Genomic DNA, 20,636 nt, shown 5'->3' with positions numbered 1-20,636 from the left:
GAGCTCACGGTGGTGCCTGATATGGTGTCAAACCACCAGCTCTACATGTCTCGCTGCCCAATATCGGGGTGCTCTACCCGCAGATAACACGACGGCTTTTCCAATAGTTACGCCATATAGCGCAGGGCTTTTACCACCCTTTATACAAGGCTCTCACATCGCAACAACGGCCCTAATGTCGCGCAGAAAGCTAAGAGCTATGACGAGCCCAGACGAGCCTGTTCTTCACCGATTCTGCTAGTTGAACAGATTCTTTGTTGCGCCTGCACCGCCCCCGAACCAGTTTTCCTGTCCGATACCGGCATCAATCATGACTTCATCTGGCTGTTATGAGCCGCTTAGCCTCCTGCTCAGCGACGCCCAACACGGTGACCAAGTAATCGACGCTCGCCTTCTCCGCCATCCGCCTGCGCACCTCGATGAACTTCTCAAAGCAATCCTCCTTGATTTTGGCCCGCTTTTGGGCGTCGATGGTCTTCACCGTGAGTCTGAACACCCCACTGACAGGTCGATGATCGCTCGTTCGCACCTCATGGCGACGGTATTCAAGCTGCTCTATCCGTCCCGGACCTCGGTAGAGTAGCCGGTCACACCATGCTGGGGCGCGCTTCTTCTCGGAGGTATCGTAGTCATCTGTTCCCACGTCATATTTATATGTGGGAGCGAAAGTGATGGGGAGCTCCACGAATTGGGCTAGACGGAACCCGGATACACGGCGACGTGACAGCATGATCTGATCTTTTTTCAGGAGCGTGTCCAGCTCATTGCGCTTGATCATGTTGATGACCGCGTCTCGTGGGATGGCATCAATGCGGTAATTCAAGTCGCCGTTCAGGATGCATATTTCGTGGTCAAGGATCTGAGTCCCGTCGCCACCTCCGATATAAATCGAACTGCGTACTTCGGGGTCGCTTTCCAAATCCAGGGCCTCGGCCTCTAGGATGGTCGCTACGTCGTTGTTTCGATGTGAGGTGTGTGTCTGGCCAGCTGCCAAGTGGCAATTGATGAAGCATACGGAGCTGTCATCCAGTATGAAACGCGTAACGAGCGCTCCTTTGTTTCCATAATGGCCTTTCAAGCCGAGTTTGACGCTTGCAGCTTGCAAGTTTCGGATACTCGACCGCTCACTTTGCCGAACAAACACGCATTGGAATAACCCAATTAGGCTGGAGAGATGGAGTTCTGAGTATCCATAGCCAGTGGTAGACCGGCTGATGACTTTGCTGAGATAGTCTCGCCACTCTCGATATACACGACTTTGGTGTTGTTCTGACTTGACCGTGTCTTTCTTCTTGCCGAATCCAAAAATGCTCTTTGCGGTCACAGCACGATCCTCCAGGTCAACAACTTCTTGAAATCCAAATACCAGAATCTCTGGTGGATCATACGCGTGGATCGCTTCGATAATGAAGTCGTCTCGCAAATCGGCAGGCGTAGACGCGCCAACATTCCAGGTGACAACTGCGGCTCGGATGTCCCGAAACTTGCAATATTCGCCACTGCGCCGCTGCATCTCCATCTCGATCCAATCGTCTTCGAGGGCGGCATCCCAAAGCCTGACGAAGTTGTCATGTCCGATCGTGACAACTTGCAATTGTTGAAGGGTCCAAACACTACTCGGGTCGAAAAGAAGTTGCGTGACCGGGCCCTCGTGCGCTTTCCAGTCCTTCTGCGTCTTCCAAGGCGAACTGGAAGTGTCATAGACATAGACCATTCCGGTTTTGAAGGCAGCCCACAACTTGCCTCCAACAAAAGCCAGGCTGTTGATCTTGTAGTCGCTAGCTTTGATATTTGCAACAGTGGAATAGTCCTTAGTCGAGTAGATCGACACGCGCCCATCAATGTGGCCGAAATATGCTCTTCCTTTGTCGTCATTGGAGTAAGTCCCGCAAGTAACGTCTCCATTTCCATGTTGGGATAATGGCGGCGTCAAGGCAGTGAATGAGCTTTCATTTCCTGGTTTGTATACTCGCAGTTCTTTGCCCGAAGCATACCAGAGCTTGCCGTCAACTGCCATGGAGAATGTATGTCCCTTTGGAACCTTGTGAGAGATATGGCTATATTTCAGGTTGGGGACGCCTGTTTCGTCAGCCTTCCACACAAAAAGTTTCCCTTCATCATCAATTGTCCACAAGTCTCTTCTGTTCCGGAGTATGCGCACAATCTCTCGCCGATTATGTGACGAATTAGTCGTTATCACTGTGTGCGTTGCAACGTCGACCTCCATCAACTCGCCAGTATTCAGGCCCAGCCAGAGTCTGGTGCCCTCATTGGCTAGATCTACTGCAGGTTTGAAAGCCACAGCTGTCACCTTAACGGTTTCGCCATGGTTGATGCTCATGATTTGATCTCCCGAAGACATATCAAACACCCGGGTCACGTAACCAGCCGTACACAAATATTGACCGCAGACTTCAGCAAGTCGTGAATCTGACTTCGTGCCGATGTCCCAAAGACTGCCTTTACTGAACGGAGGCCGCCGATTTGTATGAGTAGCGTCCGGATACTCGGACCGAGAGGTGGCAGGCTCTTCAACTGGTTCCTCTGCATCATCAGAGTCTTCGGCACTCACATTTGCCGCAGGTCGCCTCAAGAAATCGCCAGCAAACGTCTGAGATCTGTGTGTCGGTGTCGGCTGGTGAAGCACTCGCTCATCGACGCTTGCTCGTTTCGGTGGCGGAGGGAAATGTTGTTCCAAAGGTAAAGTCGGTGCTCGTAAGGGTTGCTGACCAGGTGGAGGCTTCTTGGAACGGTCCGGGGTGGCGACATGGCTTTGTGGTTGTACAGACCGTAACGGATTCTTGGATTCATTAGACGGACGCGGAGGGGGTTCAACGTTTCTTCGGGGAGGTAGACTGGGGTGTGGTTCCTCCGCTATCCTTTCCACCAACGATGGTTGGGCACCAGAGAAGCCAAGCAGACGGGCATCACGTACGATGTTCGCCCGTGGCCACGGGGCCTGTGCGGGAGCGACTTGGGGCGGAGGTGGAGGTGTGTGTCGAATGGTCTCCGAAACGTGGCGCTGTGTTGGTTTACCATTCGATAAGCCCAGCTCACGAGGATCCCTCGTGGGCTTCTCGGAGACAGTATTTGCTCTTGATGGAAGATTCGACCCGCGGCTGGGCGGCCGTGGCTCAGGCGCTGTGAATCCCAAAGTCCTAGGGTCCTTCCTCTCGGGCGCGGTCGGCGTGCTTGAGAATCCAAACATTCGCGCATCCTTTGGTCGCGCAGAGCTCGCCTCCGGAGGAACTTGAGAGAGAGTCGCTCTGGTCGGGGCTGGAGCAGGCGCCGAGGACTTCGTCGAGGATGGAGGGGGCAATACATCAGGGCTTTGTGTTGGAGAGTTTTCATCACTGCTTGGCGGGGTACTGAATGGTGATATCCGTGCTTCAAACGAAGGTCTCCGAGGCTCTGGATTCAACACATTACCACCCGGCATGGAAATCACGGATGGCTTAACAGGTATCTTTGGCTTGTCCGCTCGATTGACTGGGGGAGGTCCAGCTTTCGGCTTTTCTTCTTGTGCTTCAGTACCAGTATGTGTGTTATCCAATGTCTTCGCTATGTCCGAACGATCTGCACTGGGCGCTCTAGGTGCCGGGGTTGAAGAGCGACTTGAGTGTTGGGAAATGAGTTCGCGCACCTTGCCAAACGGAGTGTTGTCCACCCGCTCAGGAGATCTGGAAGAACTCCGCTCAAAGAATGTGCGCGGTGGTGATCGCGGCGAGTCTATCTTGACCGAGGGAGTTAGCTGCGGCGAGGATTGTAGGAGCATGGACATGGGCCGTCGGTGACCAGGTTTGGGGGGTGATTCGGTGCCCTTGGTGGGAGTTTGTGGCCCTGCATAGTTGGACTGCACTCCACCAGCACCGGCCCATGGCGACGTCGGCCGCGACAGATCAAAAGAGGCTCTTTGAGGCGGCAGTGGGCTGGGTCTGTCAATCGGCTTTAACGCTTGCGGAGATGCAGGTATGCTGCCACGGTTGTCAGGCTGCGGCGGGTTGACTTTGAGGCCCTCGAAGTGTGATCTTAGAGACGAGACGGGTTTGATCGAAGCAGCATCTGTTCCTTGCTCCATATTCTCTGCTCGGCTTATTGCCGATGGTACATTCTTCGAGGTGAGTGCGCAGGTAGATAAGTGGTGATCACGGTGTGGTCCAGGATTTCCGATGTCACCCAGGCGGTGACATTCTGAGACTTCCACCAACAGATGCTCAGACAAGCATCATCGCCTCTAGCATTGGTGCGGGGGAGGCAACTTGGGTAGGAATCTTAACTCGAGGAAACCGAATCTTCTGGAGGCAGATGAGGTGTGAGACGGTAAGACGCTCGTGGGATGCGGGAGGACAAGGGCTGGAATCTAGCAGGAATTCTATGAGATGCAATTGTAGCGGAATAGATGGTTGACGGCTGTTCAATAAGATATATGGGAACGAGGGAGAGAATACCTTCCCAACGATGAGGCTGTAGTGTCAGAATCAGAGTGACTCCCGCCAGGTAGGTATTTCGTCGCAGTTGTTGATTTCTGGATTTCGGGTGTTGATGTCTACGTATGCCTGCCCTCACCCGCATCAGCCCAAGCCACCGACAGTCCGCCCCATGGCCGCCCTGAAAACGCGGGTTCGCAGCTGCCCGCCGAGCCTTGTACCTGCACCATCTGCCCCTCCAACCCCTGCAGAGCCACTCTTAGCACGCGTCACGTGCAACCCGGTAAACAAGCTGCGGTCTCCGTCACTCTGCTTGGTAAACAAACAGCACACCAACACACGAAGTCCGTGGTGGAAGAATGTATCGCCAATGGCGCTCCTAATTCTTCAAGCCCACGGACACTACCCTTGCCTAGATTGAGAATTTCATGTTGCCTTTCCGTGAGGAGACACGCGCAGCGAATGCCACGAGAGAACACACTTTCGCTATGCTGGGATTGACAAGAACATTCCAGGACAACGCACGAGCAAAGCCTCCCAACGCAAAAAGCACCACATGCATTGGAAACCCTTGCGACGGAGCCGTTCTCCGACAAATGATTGCCTCACAGACCTGTGAGGCGAGAGGCCACAGCAGGGGAGCGCCTCCCTTGCGGCTCTCAAGTACGTGATGTCATGATGAAAACATCGACATGAACAAACCCCGAATTCGTCTTGTAATGAACGAACGGATATAACCAGACTAGCTGCACTCTTCTAGGCATCTCCTTATCCCGTACAACAATTGCAAGTCCCTGAAAGTATTGGCCCAGCACGGAAAACTTGTTATATCCTCACGATGGCGCTCTCTCAAGCAGCAGCCGTAGTCGAAAAGATCATCGGCCACACAGGCGATGCCAACACCGAACAGAACCTGAGCAACCCGTCGAAAGATGCTGGAAAGTACGCGGACCCTTCTGGTAAGAAGATGAAAGCACTAGTATGGAACGGGAAAAATAGCGTCAAAGTCGTCGAGACTTTCAAGCCTGCAAAAATTGAAGACACAGATGTTATCGTCAAAGTCACCGGATCGACAGTCTGCGGCTCGGATCTTCATCTCTACCACGGTGTGGTGGTAGAGCTTCAGAAGGGGGACATTCTAGGGCACGAGTTCTGTGGTGTTGTGGACAGCGTGGGTTCCAAAATCAGCAAAGTTAAGCCTGGCGACCGCGTGGTATGCAGCTTTCAAATCGCATGCGGAAGCTGCATGTACTGCAAGCGGAAATTGAGCAGCCAGTGCGAGAGGACCAACGACAATAAGATTGAGAACGTCATGTATGGCGGTCGCACGGCCGGCATGCTGGGCTATTCGCACTTCACCGGTGGTTATGCTGGTGGCCAGGCAGAATATGTCCGTGTTGCATATGGCGATGCTAATCTCCTGAAACTCCCAGATGACGTGCCCGATGAGAAAGGTCTCTATCTGTCTGATGTGTTGAGTACGTCTTGGAACGCCGTTGTGGACACGGGAGTCAAGGAAGGCGACGTGGTCGCCATCTGGGGCGCAGGGCCCATTGGCCAGATGTGCGCAGCCATGTCGTTTATGTGCGGCGCTAAGCGCGTCATCGTCATTGACGGCGGTGATGCCTCATGGCGACTCGACTTCGTAAAGTCCAAACTTCCCAAGGTCGAGACAATCAACTTCACGGACCTTCCCAAGGGCGAAAACATTGTTTCAACTCTGAAAAAGATGGAACACGGGGGGCCCGATGTCGCCATTGAATGTGTGGCGGGCGAGTATGCGAAGGGCTGGGCTCATTACTTTGAGTTGCTCCTTGGTGCCGAGACAGACACTTCGGAAATCGTCAATGAGATGATCATGAGCGTTAAGAACTTCGGCCGCTGTGGCATCACGGGCGTCTATGTCGGCTACACAAATCACTTCAACATCGGGTCTCTCATGGAACGCGGTATCCGGTTGATCGGCAATGGCCAAGCTCCAGTGCACTTATACTGGGAAGACCTCCTCAAGAAGATACAAGACGGCAGTCTGGATGTCTTGCAGATGGTCAGCCATCGTGTGTTGTTGGAGGAATTGGAGGAGGTGTACAAGCGATATGATGCGCGAGAAAAGGGCCTGCAGAAAGTCTACGTTCAGACAAAGTTCAGCGCTCCACCGAGTGAAGGGTCTCCTCAGTTGACCAAGTTTGGTACTGCATGACGCGCGCAAGGCTTTTGGGATGATGGCTGGAGCAACGAGGCACATTGAAGTAGACCGAGGCTGGGGATATGATACACGCTTCTTCATTTGCTTGAAGAGCAATGCTCCATTCCTCGTCAGTTTATTTGTGACTGGACATCTATATTCGTTAAATGCAGCACGATGGTGCACGTCGTTATTGAAATGCAGCCTTTACTTAAAAGCCCTCTTTCTGAACTCGAGATATCAAAGATCAACTTCGAAGATTACTAGGTAAGTGTCAGGTAATCTGCTGATTGACAGGCTTGGCAAAGTTGGAATTTCTATATCTACATCAACCCTCATCCACTTCAAACCACTGTTTGTATCGCGGCCGGCGTCACATGCGTCTCGGCAACAATCTTCTCATTCTTCTCAATGTCTCGGCCTTCCGTGTATTCCGTTGGTGTTCTGCTCTCACTTGCCGGCTCCAGCCCATCAACCAGATACAGCTTGCCGTAGTCCTCCTCTCCGTCAGCGGGTCTCACTGGGATGGGTGACAGTGTTGTGCAGATAAAATACACCAACCCAGAGAAGACGACTACTAGGACATAATTCCATGAGTACATATTGAGGATGCCCCGATTGTGAACCGGTACGCCCATCGAGTACAGCATCCCCGGGAACAGCGGAGCGATGGCCACGAACCAAGCGACGAAGGCCCGCCAATTGCAGCCATATTGGTACCAGTAGATGCCGTGTGGTTTGAACAGGTGCGAAATGTTGATGCCGTATCCGCGGCGGACCCAGAAGTAATCCATCATGATCACCCCCGTTGTTGCGCCGAGGAACAGCGTGTACGCCCCCAAGAAAGCCAAAAAGGTGGTCGCCTTTGCTTGGATCTCCCATGGGCAGATAGCGAACGAGATCACCGCGCAGATGAATTGTCCGCGGCGAATGTTGATGTACTTGGGGAACAAACCCGTCAGGTCATTGGCAAGAGGGACCGAATTACCCGTGACATTGGTCATGATGTTGAAGAAGATAAAGCAGGCACCCGCGAAGAACTTCCCTGGCCGGTTTTCGAAGTTGTTGATCACCAGCAAAGGATTCCATTGCACTTCGCCATAGACGACAGACGATGCCACCGCCATGGTGCAGCCGAGAAATTCGGTCAAGGTCACCAGCACAGGTAAAGCGAATAGCTGGGTGGCCCATGCCGCCGTGTCGTTCTTCGAGTGCCGCGAGATGTCCATGATATTGACCGCGAAGGTAGCGTTGCCGGAAATAGCAGCGTTGACGCATATGCCGAACAGATAGCCCACACTCCATCCGTCAAGAGGCTTACTCGGGGCTCTCCATACCTCAGGCCAACCGCGCGCTGCAGTGACTGACCATGTGAACATGGCCGTCCAAAACAGAGGCACCAAAATACTCTTGACGATGAACAGGTATCGCAGGGTCTTGATCGGGAGGTAGAGGAACGGCAGCGATATCAGCCAGAAGATCGAGAAGCACAGAATTTGTTGCGCTGTCACGTTGGCCGAGGCTGGAATTGCGTTGACTTGCCAGTGAGCGAACGACGGCCAGATGGCAGTGGTGCAAGCTTGAACTGCTTGGCCAGCGAGACTGACTTGGATGCCGTAGTAAATGATGCACGGCACCCCTCTCACGATCATGGCCCATTTCGACCCCAACATGCCGAACGATGCTCTGACCGTACCCGGAAAGTTGGTACCAAGCTTGCTACCCAGGTATCCAGATGCAGCGCAGGGAATGGAGACGATGATGTTTCCGACCAAGCATGCCACCACACAGAGCCCTGGATTCAGTCCGAGAGAGAAGGCTGAGCTTGACACCTCTAGTTGCGCTGCGTTGAAGCCTTCAGCTATCCAGAACAATCCCATCTGGTACCATGCATAGGTACGGTCTTTGCGCTTGATCGGGTCCATGTCCTCATTGGTGTATTTGGCGGCGTCAGGGTCATCTGCCCCGAATGAGCCAGGATGTGGTTTGAGCACCACATGCTCGTCCCAAAAATGTTTGAACCCCATGGCTGTTAGGTGAAGAAGAGTGTTCTGGGGGAATCGTGTGGTGAGCCAGTCTTCCTTCCAAGACCGCGTTCGGATTTCTGCCGTATATTGGGTCTTCTCCCTTTTATAGGGCCTACACGAGGCAGTCTATGGAGACATCTACGGGCAACTTTATCTTCGACCGGCAAAGACGAGGCGAAGGCGGACGACCCTTGGTGGACCTTATCGAAGACGGTCGATAAGAGCCGACTCATGATCGTCGTACGCACCGGCGTGAATCTGGACTTTGAGGGTTTCCAGAACTAATTTCTCACACGTCAAAGCCTTCGACTTCATACACAGGCGCAACTCGGCACTTAACAAGGCTGGCCAAGGGTGTTCCTTACCTTCCCGAACCGGGCCCTATCATGCTAGTTTGGCATATGGAATCGCACGTGTGAACCAACATTCCACATCGAAGTCGGAAGGTCATGTCCGCGATAGCTGTGAGTATCCAATAACACCACATTATCAATGAAGAGCAAGTCAATTCTTCTTTCAACCGAAAGCTGGTGTCGGAGGAACGCGCCCAGCTAGCGGAGTATGGCCGATCAAGCGTCGCGGCAACCTACAGGATCAAGATACGAACGTTGATATTGGCCAATCACCATCAGGCTTGCCAGGTACCAGCCATATGGTTTCGGAACTTGAATTGCACATCGATTCAAAGGCTACCTAACGGCCTTTATCGGCATTCCCGAAGGCTGACGGCAAATCCCAAAGGCGAAAGTCGTACAATGGGTAGTGCGAAACAACAAAATGTACTTTTCGGTTCTCAGGATTATCGGCGCAGGGACCAGGTCCTTTGTGTCTCCAAAAGTCGTCGATTTTTAAGTGATCAGCGACAGCACAATCAGGAGACAAACCAGTCAACTTTCGGCCTTAACACATCACACCAATGGGTAGCTACGCACCCCCTGCCCTGGAGTGCGACCTCCTGGTCACAAACGGTGTCATTGTAAGTGGTCAGATGTCTTGAAGAACAACTCGGTACTCATTATGACTTACAGGTCTCTTCGAGTGACTTGATCTATCCACCGGCATCTGATATTGCCGTGAAGAATGGGAAGATTGTATGCATTGGTGCTCTTCAAGGACTCTTCTCGGCACAGCGAGTAATTGACGCCGATGGTGCGTATGTTACACCTGGGGGCGTCGATACCCATGTCCACCTAGACCAGCACATCAATGGCGCTCTGGGCGACAACTTTGAGAACGGCACCAGGAGTGCTATTGCTGGCGGCACCACCACCGTGGTGGCGTTCGCTTTCCAGAAGAAGACTGATGAGAGTGTACTGCCTGTAGTGGAAGCGTATCATAAGAAGGTGAGTCTTACGCCTCCGCCCCTTTTGTACTGCTTTCTGATTTGGACTCGAAAAAGGCGGCAGGGCTCTCGTACTGTGACTACAGTTTCCACATGATCCTGACAAACCCGACTAAATCGATTGTCGAAGAGGAACTTCCCACTCTGGTGGAACAGGGCATAACTTCGGTAAAGCTCTATATGACTTACGACCCCTTGAAGCTCCGTGACCGTCAAATTCTAGACATCATGCTCGCCACACGGGCTTTGGGCATGACCACGATGATGCATGCCGAGAACGCGGACATGATTGAGATGATCATCGAGCAGCTCTACGAACAGAAGAAGGGCGATCCGTACTACCACGCCGTGTCGCGGCCCAAAGTTGCCGAAGACGAAGCGACGTATCGTGCCATCTCGCTCGCTCGGTTAATGGACACCCCGATCCTGCTCGTGCACATCTCTTCCGCAATTGCCGCACGACACATTCGCGAGGCGCAGACAAAACTCCTGCCGATCCACGCTGAGACGTGTCCGCAGTATTTGTACCTGCTCAAGGACCGGCTGCGGGGAGAAAACTTCGAAGGCGCGAAATACGTCTGCAGCCCGCCCCTAAGGGACAGCAACGACGATCTCAACGCGCTGTGGGAGGGGATCGCCAACGGGACTTTCACTACAGTCTCGTCGGATCATTGCCCGTTCTCCTTTCAACATCCGCTTGGGAAACAACTGGGGCTCAAGGATGGAGTGTCTCGATTCACCGATATCCCCAACGGTCTTCCTGGCGTGGAGACGCGCTGCCCCCTTATCTTCAAGGGTGTGCAGGACGGCCGAATCAGTATCCAAAAGTATGTCGAGGTCACATCCACCAATCCTGCAAGATTGTACGGCTTGAACACGAAGGGCACCTTGGCCGCTGGATACGACGCAGACATCACCATTTGGTACAACGATAGCAAGCCCGGCTCGTCGTTCGAACCGTTTGACCTGAAAAACGAGATGCTGCATCATACATGCGACTACACACCATTTGAGGGTGTGCGGTTCGGCAATTGGCCGAGATACACGATTGTGAGAGGCGAAGTGGTCTGGGCCAGAGACGAGGGTGGCGTGTTGGGCGACAAGAGCCGTGGAATGTTTGTAAAGAGGGTCGAGAACAGTCTCAGACAGCCGAGAGGCAAGTTTGAGAATGAATGGATCCCGCAGTACAAGGGAAGAATCCCAGGGACTACGGCGGGGGTTAACGCCAAAAAACCGCTGGCGATGGAGAATAGTTCTTGAACATAGACAATAGACAGCTTCGTCCTTAAGAAATGACTAGCCTTTAAGGGACTGATTTGGCGGAGTGACGGCGCGACGAGGGTCTCTTGAGGACGCCCTTCACCTTCAGTATGGCCGGACTAAATACGCCGTCGGTCGTTCCAGGGTTTCGAGCATCGTCACCATGTAGACAATATACCTACATTGTGGAATAGCGCCGAAAGAGCTCATTCTTGAATTCAGATCTACCCGCTAGCCCGAGAATTAAAGGTCAGTTGTCGTTCTGCCCAGCAAAGACCATTCTGAACCCAATCCTAGCCCCCACAAAGAGCTACCTGCCCCTGGTTTGGGAGTGTGTAGGTCAACACTGCACCGGGCACTGATCAGGGAACTGGGGTAGTGGTCATTTGAAAATGGTCGAAGAGTACTCTCAATGGATACTGGGCGTGCCAGGATAAATCCTGAAGAGTACGATAGCCATCAAGGCTTCTTGGCTGCCACATCACCTTCTCCCTTCGCAAGGCTGTGACAAGGGGGATACTGTGTACTCGGTACATTGGAGATACAGGACGCGATTGGAGTGCTGCGTGAAGATATCCACCTTGGTCTGGGCGGGAGTGTCTAAAGTCGACCATGCTATGCCGTCCCTAGTTAGTAGATCGTGATTTAACAGAACTAATGGTCGCTTAACCTACTTCATCAGACTTTCTGTGTGGAAAAATTTCCCCAACACATCGCTCAGTCCTGATCTCTGGAACAAAATCCCTAGAGGAAATTAAAAAAAAAAGGGAGAAAGCAAGATGACTGAGGAAGCCTCAGAAGGAGACGTCCTCCTCGCGAGGCGCATCATCTCCGCCGCAGCGCGCCACGACGTGCCGGCCCTGAAGATTCTTCTCAAAACTGGGTCGGCGAACGTGCAGGATGCTACGGCGCCGGTCGCATCGTCCCCTCTCCACGCTGCCATCGCGGCGTGCGGGAACGCTGGGGCCGGGAAAGAGGTGGGTGACGACGACGTCGACGCGGTCCGGACGGTGGAGTTGCTGCTCGAGAACGGGGCCATCTGGAACGATCTGAACAGCGAGGACGAGACGCCCGGGTGCATTGCTCTGCGGCTTGGGCAGAGGAGGATCTACGACATGATGGTCGACGCCGGTGTGCGGGCCGAACTGCTCTTCTCCAAGATGGAGACCCTAGGGCTGGACGAGAGCGAGGACGAGGATGAAAACGACGGCGACGGCGACGGCGACGGCGGCGACGACGACGGGGATGAATCACATGACAAACGGCCGGCACCAAAGAGGCAGAAGCTCTCGAACGGAGAACGACAAGCAGTCGAGCAGGCGGTCGAAGAGAAAGTCCTCGATGACGTCTCACTCGATAACCGCGCATACCTGAAGAGCCAACTACGGTACAAGCCGGGCATATTGCTGGACGAAAGCGACAACGCGGTGATGATGGACTGGGAGACCCAGATCATGCAGCGGCACGCCGAAACCCTGATCCCCCACGCCGGTCTCAAGGTGATGAACGTGGGCCACGGCATGGGCATCGTCGACACGGCCATCCAGACGCACAAACCGGCCGAACACCACATCGTCGAAGCCCATCCGCAGGTGCTCCAGCGGCTGCGCGACCAGGGCTGGTACGACAAGCCCAACGTCACCATCCACGAAGGGCGGTGGCAGGACGTGCTCCCCGAACTGGTCGAGAAGGGCACGGTGCAGCTCGACGCCATCTACTACGACACCTTTGCCGAAGACTACAAGGCGCTGAGGGAGTTCTTCTCGGAATATGTCGTCCAGCTCCTGGGCCCCACGGGGAGATTCGGGTGGTACAACGGCCTTGGAGCCGATCGGCAGATTTGCTACGACGTGTACACCAAGGTATGTATGAACACGGGTAGCAATTCCGCAGCGGCTTCGAGATAGGGGGGTCGTTGAAGAAGGAAAGAGACGCACCAAACTAGAAACAGGCTGACCGATGCAAAAACCCATAGGTTGCGGAAATTGATCTCCGTCAGGCGGGATTCGACACCGCGTGGGAAGACATCGCCGTCCCCTCGGGACTGCACGGAAGCAAGCAGTGGGAGGGCACGAGGAGGCCGTACTGGACGATCGACGTCTACCGACTGCCGGTAAACACGTTCACGAAGTGAGCATCAGAAAAGCAGTAGCCGGGACTCGGAAAACAGGGGAAATGACAGATACCACATTGAGCAGCACCAAAAAAAAGAAGGGAAAGGGGGAGCTCACATTCAAGCCGAGCTTGCGGTTGGGGATAAGTTATTTGGGACAGCCTTGGGCAACGGGCTGATAGATGCACATTCTTTCCAACCGCGAGTCTCGGCGCGGCACGCAGGTTCATTCCTGTATTCAAGAAGGATGATTCCCGTGTTTCTGACACCACGCACCTATGCCCTCCGTTTGCCTTGCTCTCCGACATGCTCACAGACGCAAAGCAGTGGGACAACTGTTTTGGCATGATTTTCTGTGACCGCCACTTCCAGCATTGTTATGAATATGTGAAGCTAATCACAAACAGGAAGCGGCGCAGTCTGGCGAGAAAGGGGTACCACAGTATATTCGCTCAGAGGCAATCGCCGTCTACAAGAGAATGCATTCCAACGTATGAATGTAGTGGCATCCCTATCCTTGTTCTTGCCCGGCGGCCACCTCGACGCTGCTGAGAAAAGGTGTTCATTCTGCTGGGTGTGCACGTGGTGTGTTACTGAGGTAGAAAGACGCGGTCTGTGCACTCCACCGTACTGATCCATGACGTCAATCCTCATCGGCCAGAGTTATACCGATGCGCCAAGTACTTTTTCATTATCGATAATGGAAAATCGTAAACAGTCAAAGAGTCTCGTATATAACGTCCACAGCCGCGTTTCGCGACAGTCCACCAAACATCCATTCACCAAGTCCTCCATCTTCTACTCTTTCAAGCTTGGGGCGCGCGATACCCGCTATGGACATTCAATTCACAGCTATGGACTCTGAGGAGGGTAAGTCCGAATTCAACTGCCACTGCCTCCGCTGTGGAGTCACTGCTGCGCTGCCCTGTTTGACCAGAGCAATAAACCAGCCGGACCTTGAAACACTGACCATCATTCATACAGAAAGTTCCCTTCTCCCACAAGAACCAGAGCTTACTCAGAGCGATCTATGTGACGAGGCCGCTGTCCAGGAACTCTGGCAAGAAGTACGTGAGTTCAGCGAGTCCACCTACTACACCCACGCCGAAGCAGAGATGGAGCTAGCGCCCTTTTCTTTCCTACCGTACACCCCCATGCCACCAAGACCACTCACATATTACCTCCAAGCAAACAATATCGACGTGCACTTATCTGCTCCTACGGCTGCAGATGGACATTTCATCAAAACTTATCCGCTACTGAAGCTCTCTCCTCCGACTACAAAGATTGATGTCCATGAAGTAGAAGAATTGCTGCACGAAGCAGAAATGCTCCATGCGGATGGTGATCATGTCCACGACATGATCGAGAAACTCTTCTTTCCTTCCCTGCGATTGAAAAATCCCTACTACAGACTATTCAATGCATCTCTCTCCGTTGGCGAGTTACGCTTTGAGAGCACCTCTGGCTATGAGAGTACCGCTGGCTTTGAGAGTACCGCTAGCTTTGAGAGCACCTCTGGCTTTGAGAGCACCTCTGGCTTTGAGAACACCTCTGGCTTTGAGAGCACCTCTGGCTTTGAGAGTACCTCTGGTGTTGCGGCCACACAACTCATAGCAGAAGTCCCACAACCATCAATCCTCCGGACTGCTAGGCCTGCAGTTCAGACGTCCCCCCGCTCTCACACAACCAAGACTTCTGGATCAGGAGCTACTGGCCAAACTCTCTCGCGTGTCATGGAGCACCCTATGCCGCTCGATCCAACCCCACTCATCTCGAATCAGGTCGAAACACATGATACATTGCTCAACAGACTCCTCCCGCATGGCACGTTCTGGCTTACGCATTCGCACCCAACCACCGCCTCGGCGACAGGTATCATTCAACAGAGACTCATGTTCCCCTATTTAACCGTCTTGCAAAAGGGCAATCATGAGCCTACCCAAGAACTGACGGCACGGGCGGCTCTGATTTCTTCTTGTGTTCTATCTTCCCACGTCAAAGAACTCAAATTGATAGGCCGTGATGATGGGCACTGGAGCGATCTACGTCATTATGCCATTGTCGTGTACGGCAATGGCGACTTCCTGGTCTTCGAGACTGTGCTAGCCCATGATACTGGCACTGGATATGTTATGTCGAGGCTTGATTTTGGGTCTGTGTCGACAGACTGTGAGCGCTTCGAGCTCTGGATTGGCAGAATCCATGAATGGGCTATCAAGATCTGGAAACCTATGATGAAGACTGCGTTCTCCCCCGAGTGTCTTGACTGTCACAGATCCGGGGCCAAGGGTGATCTGGAAGATGAAGCGCAGCGTGTCCAGGAGGCATGGGCAGGTGAGACCTTCATCTGAAGCCATGTTTCTTACGTGCCAGTTGTGGAGATCACTGCAGTCGCCTGTTTATGATCATGGCGTGGTAGAGGATGGGATTCAAGTCACCATCGTCACCATCGTCACCATCGTCACCAGCGTCACCATCGTCACCATCGTCACCATCGTCACCAGCGTCACCAACGTCACCAGCGTCACCAACGTCACCAGCGTCACCAGCGTCACCGAAGGGACCAAAGGGGCCAAAGGGGCCAAAGGGACCAAAGGGACTAAAGGGACCAAAGGGACCAAAGGGACCAAAGGGACTAAAGGGACAAAAGGGACAAAAGGGGCAAAAAGGAGAAAAAGGACCTCCAACAAGGACCGCAAAAAGTTATTCCCATGATGTATGTTTAATGATTAATACCAGAACCTGGTTCCGCATTAAGTGGCAACCGATAATAGAATAGACACCTTTTCTCAATAGCGTCGAGGTGGCTGCCGGATCAGACATAGGCAATATTCTCAATCAGGATAGGGATACCACTACATCTAAACGGTAGAATGGACACCCTTGTCAATGATGATTCCCTTTGAGCTAATGGTGAATCACAGGGCCAAGCCGAAAGTGCCGAGCACGCAATTCCCATATCAAATACCACGATGGGGGGCGACGCGATTGAGGGGTTTTCCCCCCCTGCCACCCCCCCTCTCCTCTTCCTCTACCACAAAGAGAGAGGACATGGCCGGGAGGAGTCGCATCGTGGTCAGAACAGGCCATGGGAGCCTCAGGAACCGACTTGGCGACCGCGGGCATAACTAATCACGGCTCACCAACTTCTTGATCCTCTGACAAGCAAGAGGCCGATAAGCCTTCGCACCATCCACTGACTAAGCCCGTGCATGAACCTGAGCGAGTTAGGAATACGACGCGCCCAATGCTCGTCCAATGGCGGTGGAATGGCTGAGCTGAGAGTGGTAATAGTCTGGTCCTCACTGGCCCGTGCCATCATGCCTGCTGACTGATGTCTGCTGGGTATTTGACATTCCGGGCCCTGTTTGGTGTCGCGTGGGAAGAAGAACCGCACCCAGAGTTGTGGTATATATAAGGATGGAGGGAAACATTCGAAGCAGGATGCAAACGAGACCTCGTCAGTCAGTCGAAGGAGAAGAAGCAGAAGAAGAAGAACAACAAGCAGCCTCTCACTTTTCACACATTTCCACCACATCGAGCCCGAGCCCATCCTCAAGATGCCCCTCTCCACCAACGACAAAACCAACGAGACGGCCGCTGCTCTGGTCAAGACGTTGCAAGGAGCATTCCACACCCCGCCGGGCTTCAGACCAGGTATGTCCTCTTTTCCCTAGTCCACACCCACACAAACATATGGAAGCACTTTCTATGGCCCGGGGGACCGACTAACTGACTCGACCCCGATCAGCGCACGCGCGAGGGATTCTCCTCAACGGCACCTTCACGCCGACCGCAGAGGCCGGCGCGCTGAGCTCGGCGCACCACTTCCACGCCAGCTCGACGCCCATCATCGTGCGCTTCTCCAACTCGACGGGCATCCCGCAGATCCCGGACAACGCGGGCGACGCGAACCCGCGCGGCATCGCGGTGCGGTTCGTGCTGCCGGACCACGACGGGCGGCGCCAACACACGGACGTGATCGCGCACTCGACGCCCTTCTTCCCCGTGCGCACGGGCGAGGACTTCCTCGAGCTGCTGGCCGCCATCGGCGCCTCGGCCGCGCCCGACGCCCCCACCCCGTCGCCCATCGAGGTGTACCTGGGCAAGACGCCGTCGGCGGCGGCGTTCGTCGGCGCGCCCAAGCCCACGCCCGCCAGCTTCGCCACCGAGAAGTACTTTGGGCTGAACGCGTTCAAGCTGATCGCCGCCGACGGCACGGGCACCTACGTGCGCTACCGCATCACGCCGGACGCGGGCGAGGCCCACCTGACCGACGACGAGGCCAAGGCCAAGGACCCGGCGTTCCTGCACAACGAGATCCAGACGCGCATCATCGACGGCGGCGCCGCCTTCACCCTGTGGGCCCAGGTCGCCGAGGAGGGCGACCCGACCGACGACGTGACCATCCACTGGCCCGAGTCGCGCCGGCTCGTCAAGCTGGGCACCCTCAAGCTCGAGGCCGTCGCCGACGACAACGACGAGAAGCAGCGCACCATCATCTTCGACCCCGTGCCCCGCGTCCCCGGCCTGCAGGCCAGCGCCGACCCCATCATCGACATGCGCGCCAGCGTCTATCTCATCTCCGGCCGCGAGAGGAGGGCCGCGGGGCCTCACCACTGATCCCCAGTCAATACCCCGACTTCTCGTGCTGCGAGGGCATCGGTCTGCAGGAGTGGGCTATAATACCGTGACGTGATCGGCTCTACCTGTCCGTCTGCAAGTCTGCCTCTCAGTATGCATCACATATATACATATTTACATACCTCCCATATCTACCTTACGTGCCTAGTGCGTTTTGTTTAATACCGGAAGTTGGATTCTGGAATATATTTTCGCCCATTTGAAATACCCGTTCCTCCCCTCCCCTCCACTACACATGTTTGGGTGCTTGGGAGAAGAAGAGCAGGCAGAGTACGGAACACCCGTTGGAACTCCATGCGCTTCATCGCTCAAATTGCAAAAGCCTTCCCGCTCTCAAGTCTCGGAGCCCGGGCTGTGGTCTGGGGTTATATGTGCAGCTGGCTATATTATATAGCTATAGTTGTGTTGCCACACAAACGTGCTTTCGGCAGAGGCTCGTCCAACGGATACTCGATCTTTGCACAAATTGGCCCAAAGTCATCTCGTCTCATCTTGTCCTTCATTTCGCAGACGTTTTGCAATGGGAACACTAGAACTTCACCCATCGAAATCGCCTTTCTATTATTTCCCAGCATTCATTCAGCCCCTCACAATCACAACCAATTCTGACCTCTCGTCCTCCTGCCTTCCTTCTCCCCTTTATACATGCCTTTCTTACTGGTAGGGATGCCCATGCCAATCAGACTACTCATCATCATGACGCCGGCCTCAACGCTGTCAATGACATTGACGGTCCGGCGCCCGTCCTCATCCCTGACCGCATCCTTGGCCGCGCGGACCATGTCCGTCATCCCCGCGCAGCCCAGCAAAATGGTGTCGGCGCCCTTCATGACCAACGCGCGGGCACAGTGTGCAACTCGTTTAGCAACCTCCTCTCTTGGGCGGGACTCGAGCTCAAGGACGCCGAGGTGGGTGGCTTCGCTTCCGACGTAGAAATGCCCGAGACCGTAGGCGGAGATGTCGTCATCTTGCTTGATCTTGGAGCGTTGTGCCGTGGCGACGATGCCGAAGCGTCCACCCAGCATGCGCGCCACGTAGACACTCGCCTCCATGATGCCGATGATGGGCACATCGTAAGACTCTCGCAAGGCGTCGATGAGCGGATGCTTGCTGAAGCAGGCGACAATCATGCCGTCGTAGTTTTGCACCGTCTCGCCGTTCGAGGCGGCGTGTTTGGCGAGATCTCGTAGCACGGCTTCCGTCGACATGATTGCGTCCGTCGTGGACTCGATGGCCGTGGGTGCTGGGTACGGCGCCGTGTATCCTGTCACCTCGACTCCCGGAGGGATGACCGGTCGCAAGGACTGGAGCATGGCCTCGGTCATGGCGCGCGTCGAGTTGGGGTTGATCAGCAGGATCTGATGCGGGCGGTTGCGTGGCGGCGAGGTGATGGGTGGCGAGAAGGGGGATTTGGCACTGGTGGGGCGGGTGCTGGGACCACTCCCTCCGCTACCGGTAGGCATTGATGGCATGGGTCCGCCCATGGAGCCGGAGCCACCAGACCCAGCGGAGCGGGAAACTGGGCGGGATGAGGAGCCGGCGTGGCCGCTGTGCTGGGCAAACAGTGGTTGGACGGATTGCTGAGGAGGTGAAGTTGGCATGGGCGGCGCGACGGCGATTGGGTAGTTCTGGCCGATGGTGCTGCTTCGAGAGCGCGAGCCTCCTGGCCCATCGGCGAAAGGGTTGGCAGAAGAGCCGGATTGCTCATTGGTGGGCGACTGGGGAGGGAAGTACTGGCTGGGGAATCGCGCGCTGGTGTAGCTGGTCATATTGGCCGACGACGACGATTGCTGGGGCAGAGGCGGTGACTGAGTCCCAAAATTGCCAGATCCGGCGGATGGGACACGCTGATAAGAGGACATGGCGGGATCAGTCTCGAGCTGCTCGTAGCTGGAGAGAAGGGCCTGCTGCGGTTGGGGAGAGCCAGATCTCGAGCCGCCAGGTCGCAAGGAGAGGGGATGGTCGTCTTGCTGAGGTTGAAGGATGGTAGGAGGTGATTGTTGTTGTTGTAAATCGGCCATGTTTCTTGGTCTTTCTTTTTTTGTGGTTTTTCCCCCCTTCTTGGTATTATGTCCCCCAAAAGAGCGAGATGCGACCTCCGGAGTGGCTAAGCGAGTTTTGCCTGTGCTGGCGAGATATGGTGGTGGTGCGGTGGCCGACGCTGGGCCCCTCGCCTCGTGGGTTTGGGCTTGAGCTTTTGGCTTTGGCTGTGGACTAGGAGCAAGCCTGTTTTATCCTCCGGCACGCCAATTGGAGACCAGCTGGGAGCCAGTAATGACGTGCTTGACACGAGCGGGCTGTGTGCGCGGCAGGGGTTTGCCTTGAATCTTGGTGTCAGTGTCGGGATGGGACAAGTTTAGAGAATACGGAGACCCCACGAGAAGAAGAGGAACAGGTGATAGCAACAACAACAATAATAGAGACGAGAGAGGTCCAACTTAGCTTTTCTCGTTTAATTCCTGCTCGGGCTCCCAGCAAAGCAACGAGCTGACCCGCGCAACTGCGATCCAGGATTGGGGAAAACGCTCATCAAACAGCCTCAGGCCGGCAATCTCAAGGTGAAGCTGGATAGGGCGAGGGCCGTTGGAGGCTGTCGGACATTCCCAAGCTATATTTGGGTGTCGCTTATCATCCC

General features: G+C 54.6%; 7 protein-coding genes across 7 annotated transcripts; 5 read left to right on the top strand and 2 right to left on the bottom strand.

Moving 5' to 3' along the window:
- Positions 1 to 316: 316 nt before the first annotated feature.
- On the bottom strand, positions 317 to 4,078 carry PV07_05057 (uncharacterized protein; the record flags this gene model as incomplete). Its single annotated transcript, XM_016391929.1, has 1 exon — positions 317 to 4,078. One exon carries the CDS (start codon positions 4,076 to 4,078, stop codon positions 317 to 319), a length of 3,762 nt encoding a protein of 1,253 aa, XP_016249448.1.
- Positions 4,079 to 4,757: 679 nt separating this feature from the next.
- Positions 4,758 to 6,784, top strand: PV07_05056 (uncharacterized protein). The gene has a single exon (XM_016391928.1). The coding sequence runs from the start codon at positions 5,266 to 5,268 to the stop codon at positions 6,625 to 6,627; it is 1,362 nt and encodes a 453-aa protein (XP_016249447.1). The 5' UTR covers positions 4,758 to 5,265; the 3' UTR covers positions 6,628 to 6,784.
- Positions 6,785 to 11,990: 5,206 nt separating this feature from the next.
- PV07_05055 (uncharacterized protein) lies at positions 11,991 to 14,078 on the top strand. Its single transcript, XM_016391927.1, has 2 exons — positions 11,991 to 13,103; positions 13,217 to 14,078. Exons 1-2 carry the CDS (start codon positions 12,021 to 12,023, stop codon positions 13,373 to 13,375), a joined length of 1,242 nt encoding a protein of 413 aa, XP_016249446.1. The 5' UTR covers positions 11,991 to 12,020; the 3' UTR covers positions 13,376 to 14,078.
- A 33-nt stretch (positions 14,079 to 14,111) lies between these two features.
- Positions 14,112 to 15,708, top strand: PV07_05054 (uncharacterized protein; the record flags this gene model as incomplete). The annotated part of the gene is made up of 2 exons (XM_016391926.1): positions 14,112 to 14,224; positions 14,339 to 15,708. Exons 1-2 carry the CDS (start codon positions 14,188 to 14,190, stop codon positions 15,706 to 15,708), a joined length of 1,407 nt encoding a protein of 468 aa, XP_016249445.1. The 5' UTR covers positions 14,112 to 14,187.
- Positions 15,709 to 15,712: 4 nt separating this feature from the next.
- On the top strand, positions 15,713 to 16,072 carry PV07_05053 (uncharacterized protein; the record flags this gene model as incomplete). Its single annotated transcript, XM_016391925.1, has 1 exon — positions 15,713 to 16,072. One exon carries the CDS (start codon positions 15,713 to 15,715, stop codon positions 16,070 to 16,072), a length of 360 nt encoding a protein of 119 aa, XP_016249444.1.
- Positions 16,073 to 16,754: 682 nt separating this feature from the next.
- On the top strand, positions 16,755 to 18,383 carry PV07_05052 (uncharacterized protein). The gene is made up of 2 exons (XM_016391924.1): positions 16,755 to 17,014; positions 17,109 to 18,383. The coding sequence occupies exons 1-2, from the start codon at positions 16,918 to 16,920 to the stop codon at positions 17,978 to 17,980; spliced, it is 969 nt and encodes a 322-aa protein (XP_016249443.1). The 5' UTR covers positions 16,755 to 16,917; the 3' UTR covers positions 17,981 to 18,383.
- Positions 18,176 to 20,553, bottom strand: PV07_05051 (uncharacterized protein). Its single transcript, XM_016391923.1, has 2 exons — positions 20,380 to 20,553; positions 18,176 to 20,321 (listed from the first exon to the last, which is right to left on the bottom strand). The coding sequence occupies exon 2, from the start codon at positions 20,020 to 20,022 to the stop codon at positions 18,595 to 18,597; it is 1,428 nt and encodes a 475-aa protein (XP_016249442.1). The 5' UTR covers positions 20,023 to 20,321; positions 20,380 to 20,553; the 3' UTR covers positions 18,176 to 18,594.
- Between the last annotated feature and the right edge of the window lie 83 nt (positions 20,554 to 20,636).

This window comes from Cladophialophora immunda, assembly GCF_000835495.1.
Source record: "Cladophialophora immunda strain CBS 83496 unplaced genomic scaffold supercont1.3, whole genome shotgun sequence".
In the NCBI taxonomy this organism is placed as follows: domain Eukaryota; kingdom Fungi; phylum Ascomycota; class Eurotiomycetes; order Chaetothyriales; family Herpotrichiellaceae; genus Cladophialophora; species Cladophialophora immunda.
Note: the sequence above shows the minus strand (reverse complement) of the source record. Positions and strands in the feature narration are given on the sequence as shown.